Source organism: Lathyrus oleraceus, chromosome 5, assembly GCF_024323335.1.
Source record: "Lathyrus oleraceus cultivar Zhongwan6 chromosome 5, CAAS_Psat_ZW6_1.0, whole genome shotgun sequence".
Taxonomy (NCBI): Eukaryota; Viridiplantae; Streptophyta; class Magnoliopsida; order Fabales; family Fabaceae; genus Lathyrus; species Lathyrus oleraceus.
In genome coordinates this window covers 601,176,056-601,184,804 of record NC_066583.1, presented here as the reverse complement: position 1 = coordinate 601,184,804, position 8,749 = coordinate 601,176,056, and the positions used below count along the sequence as shown (strand labels likewise).

Genomic DNA, 8,749 nt, shown 5'->3' with positions numbered 1-8,749 from the left:
GAAAAGATAAAAAAGGTAGAGACTATTATGAAGGACCTAATGAATATGGAGGCAACTGATTCTGAATCAGATGAAGACATTGAGAACTGCACGAATTGAGCTAGGCATGAAGATTGAAGACTACCCTTTATATGTCAAATATATTATAATGTGTCAAAGTATGACCAAGCTAATATGGGTGCATGTATTCAATTGATTTTAAAATTGAAGTGTGGAACACGAAGCTATTACTAATTCGGACCATAACTTTTTGTCATATTAGAATTTAGTTGCCTTATGTATTATTACTGGTAAAAATTTAGATTGATAAATCAATGTACCATCTAGTTGACACGCAATTATTTCTGAAATTCACGATTTAAAACTTTCAAAATTCTTGATAACTCACTTTCCTTTCAATGATATTAACAAACCATTGGAGACGTTTCTCACTAGAGTGATATACATACTTTTTTTTATTATAGTGATATACATAATATTAATTAAACACAAGAAAGACGACATAACATAAATAACACAATTCATAAAATAAAAAAAATTATTATTTTTTGTACAAGTGAACTAAAATAATGTTAATGTTTTATAATTATTCTTATTCTTCTGCAAACCTCAATAACTGATTTTACTGGTCACCCGGTCACATTAACGTAATCTAAGCTCTCTCTCTCTCTCTCTCTGTGTGTGTGTGTGTGTGTGTGTGTGTGTGTGTGTATGTGTGTGTGTGTGTGTGTGTGTGTGTGTGTGTGTGTGAATCTCCAATTTCTAAACAACCTGTTATTCTCATACACTACCCGTTTGGGTTGTGAATTTTTTTTGTTATACTTTGAATTTCATCATTCATGTGAAGTTTCCATTCTTACCTCTTTGAAACGTGTGAGAATAAATTTAATATGTTTAATTTAATTGTACATTTTCAATTGTACATGCCAATTGTTTATGTTATTGTGTGAGTCAAAATAATGTAATAATTATGGAATGCAAGTGTTTAAGAGTAAAAATAATTAAAGGTCATTGTGTCTAGTTAACTAGATGATATGATGCATATGTTAATCATGAATTAATCATTACCTTTGATGTAATATAATTTTTGGTATGATACGATTCATAAATGTATTTTGTTGTTTCTGTTAGTTAATTTAATTATTTGTTTTAATATGTTTAAAAGACTTAGTCTTTACAGGTGTTGTTAGTGCTGTTAGTTTGTTTAGTGGGTAGCTAGTTTTTAGGAATTTTTAAGTTCGTGGCTTTGTTGAATTGTTCTGTTGTACTGCCTATTTATAACGCTATCTATTTTCAATAAAATTACCCTCTCCAATTCAGTTATCAATATCTATCGGTGGTATCAGAGCATGGTTACGTGAGAGGGAGTGCATTGTGAGAGAAACATTGTGAGGGAGAGAACCAAGAAATTGCAGAGTTATTTTTCTTTCAGCAGACATGGCTTCCGACAATAGCTTTGTGCAAGCTGTTATTCCCCGCTTTGATGGTCACTATGACCATTGGAGCATGCTCATGGAAAACTTCTTGAGATCCAAGGAGTATTGGCAGGTTGTGGAATCTGGATTACCAGAGATAGGAGATGAAGCTGCATTGACTAATGCACAAAAAAACATAAAGAGAAGCTTTGAAGTTAAAGGATTTGAAGGCAAAAAATTACCTCTTTCAAGCCATCGATCGAGCAACCTTGGAGACTATTCTTTGCAAAGACTCCTCCAAGCAGATTTGGGACTCTATGAAAAGAAGGTATATGGGAAATGCAAGGGCAAAGCATGTGCAACTGCAGACACTTCGAACAGAATTCGAAACTTTACGAATGAAAACAGGTGAACCTGTCGCTGATTATTTATGTAGAACCATGGCAGTGGCTAACAAAATGAGAGTTCATGGAGAAAAAATGGAGGACATGAAGATTGTAGAAAAGATTCTTCGGTCAATGACGCCCAAATTCAATTTTGTTGTCTGCTCCATTGAAGAATAAAAAAACATTGATGAACTGACACTTGATGAGTAGCAAAGTTCCTTGTCGGTTCATGAGCAAAAAATCATCCAGCAGGACACCGAGGAACAAGCTTTGAAGGCTTCAAACTTTAAAAGTTCCGATAGAGGAAAAGGAAAGTGGAAGAACAAGAATCCATATCACTAATCAGATGAGGATTATGCATCAGATACGCGAAAGGGTAACAACTACCGTCAATTCAGAGGCAACAAGACGAATAATGACAAGTCCAAAGTTGAATGTTTTCGATGTCACAGATATGGTCACTACAAGTCTGAGTGTAGAACTAAATTGCACCATGATCGTGGTCAGAAGTCTAACTATGTGGAAGAAAAGGAAGAAGATATTTCTCTCTTGATGGCATGTCACAAGGAGGAGAAAATGCATGGAAGTATGTGGTACTTAGACACAGACTGCAACAACCACATGTGCGGGGATAAATCGTTGTTTTTAGACTTGGATGAATCATTCCGAAGCACTATAAAGTTTGGAGATAACTCTACAGTTTCAATCATTGGCAAAGGAAATGTCAAAATCTATACAAAAGACACAAAACATTGTATTGGTAATGTTTACTTTGCCCCTGATTTGAAAACTAATCTTCTTAGTGTTGGACAACTCCAGGAGAAGGGATTTGAGGTTAATATCAAAGATGGGGTCTGTTGTATCCAGAATAAAGAAAAGGGATTGGTTGCTGAAATAAACATGACATCAAATCGCATGTTTCCGCTACATTTCAGAAACACTTCCCAAATTAGTCTCTCAGCGGAATTGAAAGATGAGTCATGGCTATGGAATTTTCGCTATGGTCATTTGAGCTTTGGAGGATTGCAAACTCTCCAACAGAAGAATATGGTGAAAGGTCTGCCACAGTTTCAAAGACCATCCCAAGTTTATGAAGAATGTGTTGTTGGAAAGCAACATCGAGAAACTTTTCCAGCAAGAAAATCACGGAGAGCAAAACAAGTCTTGGAGCTGATTCATTCTGACATCTGCGGTCCAGTCACTCCAACCTCAAATGGCGGTAAACGTTACTTCATAACGTTTATTGATGATTTTAGTCGGAAAACATGGGTTTATCTTTTGCAGGAAAAGTCTGAAGCTCTATTCGTCTTCAAACAATTCAAGGCGCTTGCTGAAAATGAAGCGGAGATGTCAATTAAAATCCTACGCAGCGATCGTGGTGGTGAATACAACTCACGAGAATTTGTAGATTTTTGTGAGACACATGGAATTCGGAAGTAGCTTACAACAGCTTACACACCACAACAAAATGGCATCTCAGAAAGGAAGAATAGAACCATAATGAATATGGTTTGAACAATGTTGAAGATGAGCAGGATGCCAAAAAGTTTTTGGCCAGAGGCTGTAACCTGGAGCATTCAATTGCTGAACAGAAGTCCCACATTTGTTGTCAAGAATATGACACAAGCCAAGTATTGAGCATTTCAAAAAATTTAGTTGTATCGCATATGCTCATGTTCCGGACCAGAAACGAAGAAAGCTTGATGACAAAGGAGAAAAATGCACATTTCTTGGTGTAAGTAACCAATCAAAAGCCTATAAGCTATACAATCCATCCACCAAGAAAATTATCATCAGTCGAGATGTGAATTTTGACGAAAGCAAGTTCTGGCCATGGAGTGATGACAATATTGAGCAGAAAGTCCAAGTTGATTTTGATGGAGAAGGAGAAAAAAGTGAGCAACCAAGTCAGATTACTTCCACTGATTCTCCAAATTCTGATGTGAGTGCAGATTGTGAAATTGAAGAAACTAAGAGGCAAACTCAACGTAATAGAAGAAGGCCTGCATGGATGACCGAGGATTCACAAATTCATTTTTCACTATTTGCAGATTGTGATCCTGTAGATTTTGAAGATGCTGTCAAAGAGCCTAAATGGAAAAAAGCTATGGATGTTGAAATTGAGTCTATTGAAAGAAATAATACTTGGGAGCTGACACAACTTCCAAGAGGACAAAAAACCATTGGTGTTAAGTGGGTTTTCAAAACAAAGCTGAAAGGAAATGCCGAAGTCGATAAATACAAGGCACGATTGGTCGCAAAAGGTTACAAGAAGGAGTATGGTGTCGATTATAAAGAGATTTTCGCTCCTGTTGCACGTCATGATACAATCAGGTTGGTGATTTCTTTGGCCGCTCAACATTCATGGCCTATTTACCAATTGGATGTAAAATCTGCATTTCTCCACGGAGAGCTAGAAGAACAGGTATTTATTGATCAACCTCCTGGATATGTAAAATTTGGAAGTACGCACAAAGTTTACAAATTAAAAAAGGCACTATATGGACTAAAACAAGCTCCAAGAGCTTGGTATAGTCGTATTGATGCTTATTTTTCAAAGGAGGGTTTTAAAAAATGTCCATATGAACATACATTGTTTTCAAGGTTTGGAGATGGGGCAAAGATGATTATTGTCTGCTTATATGTGGATGATTTAATTTATACTGGAAATGATAGTGCCATGGTTAAAAATTTCAAGAAATCCATGATGTGTGAGTTTGAAATGTCTGATCTTAGAATGATGCACTATTTTTTGGATATTGAAGCGGTTCAATCTGATGCTGGAATATTTCTATGTCAAAAGAAATATGTGCAGGATGTCTTGGACAGGTTCCAGATGAAGCATTGCAATGTTGTCAACACACCAATTGAGGTTGGTTTGAAATTGGCAAAACATTCCGGAGGAAAAGAGGTGGACAACACTCTTTACAAAAGAATCGTGGGCAGTTTAATGTACTTGACAGCCACACGACCGAATATAATGCATGTTGTTTGTTTAATCAGTAGATATATGGAACGTCCAAGGGAGGCACATCTTCTTGCTGCTAAAAGAATTCTCAGGTATCTTCAAGGTACTAAGAATTTTGGTTTGGTCTATAAGAAAGGAGAAAGGACAGATCTGTGTGGGTTTAGTGACAGTGATTATGCAGGAGATATGGATGATCGAAAGAGTACTACGGGATACGTATTTATGTTTGGTTCTGCTGTTGTTTCATGGTCTTCTAAGAAGCAACCAATCGTCACTTTGTCAACAACTGAAGCTGAATTTGTAGCTCTGACAGCATGTGCTTGCCAAGCCATTTGGCTCAATAGAGTTCTTGAAGAACTGCACTTTAAGCAAGATGGGGCAACAATGATTTATTGTGATAATGATTCTACCATCAAACTCTCTAAAAATCCTGTTTTATATGGAAGAACCAAGCACATAGATGTGAGGTTTCATTTCTAAGGGATCATACAAAGGAAGGTATAATCGATATCTTCTACTACAGGAGTGAAGATCAGATTGCAGATATAATGACAAAGCCACTGAAGCTGCCTATTTTTTTGAAGCTCAGAAAGTTACTTGGAGTCTGCACACTAAATGAGACTTAGTGAACTAAAGCTGAAGGGTTTCAGTTCAAGGGAGGGATTGTTAGTTAATTTAATTATTTGTTTTAATATGTTTAAAAGACTTAGTCTTTACAGGTGTTGTTAGTGCTGTTAGTTTGTTTAGTGGGTAGCTAGTTTTTAGGAATTTTTAAGTTCGTGACTTTGTTGAATTGTTCTGCTGTACTGCCTATTTATAAGGCTATCTATTTTCAATAAAATTACCCTCTCCAATTCAGTTATCAATATCTACCAGTTTCTGGTCTGATACGATTCACAAAAATACAGGTTAAAAATGGGAAAATGTATAAAAACATAAATATATATAAAAACACAAGTGATTTCACCAAAGTTGCTAAATCCAACTGTGGATATATGTTGAACGCTATCCAGAATAATTTAAATCTTAAAAATGACATTGACGAGAATCGAACCAAAGACCTTTAAACTTTTTGCAATAATCATGTAACACAACCGTGGTGATAGGTAGCGCGACTTCCATTTTTACGACGAGTATTAGATCGTGATTGTAAGTAACACATATACAACCACACACTACTTAACAAGAGATGATCCTCTCCCTGATTAAATATCTTTGTCAACCGTGATTGTATTTATTTTTCATAGTAGTGAGAAGATGAAAAATGATGTTTGTTTTGTTCTCAAGGCGTAAAATGTGAATGAAACTTAATATTTTGATGACGGAATAAAATATTGTTTAGAGTTTACATCTCGTTTTTTTATAAAAACCGAGGTAAAAATTAGGTTCAATTTAATTAAATAAAATATTGATCAACATTTCATGTCAATTTTCTAGAAAACCGAGCGATAAAATATAAGGGCGTCATTTTAGTTCTAAATAAACACGAAATTGCAAGAGTTAGAAATTGAAGTTCAAACCCTAAGCTACATTTTATGTCGGTTTTCTTCAAAATCGAGGGATAAAATTTTATTTTTTATTTTTAAAGTAAAATGACACGTTTTAGGTCACTTGACATCAATTTTTTTATTGCATGAGATAAATTTTTTGTCATATCATCTAACTCTCTCACCTTTCAATAGCCATATGACCCTCATACCGAGTCGACATTCCTATACCACCACACATCTGATTTCTAAATGAAAAAAAGGAGAAACTTAAAGGGAACATAAAAGGGATAAGATTTAATGTCTACTACTTCTTTCATTTGCTAATTGTTAATTTTTCTTCTTCTTTGCTAATTCTTAAATTTTCCTTCTAATTTCTAATTGTTAGTTTCTTATTACTCTTTTCTATTTGAGATATTATTTACAAATGACTAATTATCTCTCAATTTTATTTACCGGTTCAATTTCAAAGTTGTCTATCTAATTCAACTTCAATGTTGTAGAATTGATAAAAAACAATGATATTATACGTTCTAAATTGTTTTATATTCTTCCTTTCTATACCTCCTAAATTGTCTCGTTAGATCAAAATGTTTGAATTTAAATATGACAAGCATTATAAATAAAAAGAAAACAACTTGAAGAGTTAACTTAATTTCAAATAGAAGCTCCGGATAAATTTCTTAAAAAAAACCACAAATTTCTAATAAAAATTTGAATGTTATTATTGTAATTTTAAAAATGTGATTACCAATGAACATATGGAGAATGAAGTGTGGATTCGTAAAATAGATGTGATACCCACTAAAAATCAAAATTTATACATTTATGAAAAATCTAATTTTTATGATTATAACAAGATGTTCTAATTATTTGAGACGATCTATATCTAGTACACCATAAGAGTAGATTGTTCATCAAAGATGATAACAAATTCCTTTTTTTATTAAAACCATGTTTGAAAACAAAAGGAATACATCAAACCATGATACCAAGAATGAAGAAACACACATGTCAAATAGACATTATTATCATAAAATACAACATAACAGGTAGACAACTTCCATAGTATAACATGTATCTAGACTAGCTTCAACACATTGCCAACCTCAACTAACTCCTCAAAGGGTTCATCTATTTTCCTTTAAACAAGAAATCAACTTTTCAACATCAATCTCCAATATCCACATCTAATATGTCCCTAATGATCCAAATCAGATGGATAACATTCAGGACAAACAAATCCTAAATCCTGCATTCTCATGGCTTTTTCAAAAGGTATGCCCACACATTCAGGATGGAACCTACAAAAAAAAAGTTCCTTTCATAAGATCTATAGCAACATAAAATAGTTCAACAAACCAACACAGAATTACTTCTCAGATGCTTCATAAATTCCACAAATATTTTCTAATAAATGTATAATGGCAGATAGATTCGATCATAGAGAGTTTAACCAACCCTAACATTAATTCAGTATTAAATAGACCTAAAACTAAAATTCAATTTACCTTTCACTGCATGTCTCACAGTTCGCCATAAACCTATCTGGGTTATAAGGCATTTCACATTTACAAAACCTTCAAAACACAAAAGCAAAATCAACCACTTTTCTTCAAAAGAAAATTCATATAATTCTCTTAGACTAAAAAAAAACTCAGTGTTGAAGCTTACACAGGGACACGACGAGGTTTAAAAACCCCGGTAGCAACTTTGTAGCGAAACCTACAAAAGTAATCTTCAGCACCTACAGTCGCAAGCTTAGTGTATTTCTTCAAAGAGTACACATAATACTTCCCTTCAATGGTGTCAGCCCGATGAACATCATAGTGATCAGACAAAAACAGCTCCTTATCTCCATGAAACGATCTGCGACCTCCGATCGCTTCTTCCGGTCGATAGTACCATCTCACATGAACCCTCTTGCCGTTCAAGTTATCAAGCTCGATCTTCTCGACGCGAGCCATGATTGGCTTGCTCGCTACGGTAGGGCGTAGCGAAACACAGTCTCCAGCTGCAGAAAAATCGAAAATGGAAATTTACGTCAACTACATAGAAATGGTTTTGAAGCGTTTACTTGAGTCTCTTCGCAAGAGAAACGATCTTGAAAATGTAGGAGAAAAGGAAATGAAGGCTTACCTCTAACGATCTTGTTGGTGCCTCTGATTGTGTATGTGTCCTTACAGCTTTGCCATGTTGTCGCCATTGTGTAGGGTCACTATAGATTCTGTGTCAAGAGAGAGAAGCTGCGCTAGGGCAAGAGAAATGGTAAAGTATATATAATACAAGTTAAAGAAATGTTATTGGATTAAATATATATAATTAAAATATCTATAATTATAATTATAATCTTTTAAAATATTTTTTTTATATATAAAATAAAATATACCTTCTACCATTACTTATTATAAAAAATAAAATAATAAAAAGTAACAGATAGAATAAGGTGGTGCATGAATTTGTGCAACATGAGGTGAATTATATATTAAAAAA

At 34.3% G+C, this 8,749-nt stretch overlaps 1 protein-coding gene across 1 annotated transcript; it reads right to left on the bottom strand.

Moving 5' to 3' along the window:
* Positions 1-7,166: 7,166 nt before the first annotated feature.
* Positions 7,167-8,534, bottom strand: LOC127083425 (chromatin remodeling protein EBS). The gene is made up of 4 exons (XM_051023735.1): positions 8,396-8,534; positions 7,931-8,270; positions 7,768-7,836; positions 7,167-7,560 (listed from the first exon to the last, which is right to left on the bottom strand). The coding sequence occupies exons 1-4, from the start codon at positions 8,460-8,462 to the stop codon at positions 7,458-7,460; spliced, it is 579 nt and encodes a 192-aa protein (XP_050879692.1). The 5' UTR covers positions 8,463-8,534; the 3' UTR covers positions 7,167-7,457.
* Between the last annotated feature and the right edge of the window lie 215 nt (positions 8,535-8,749).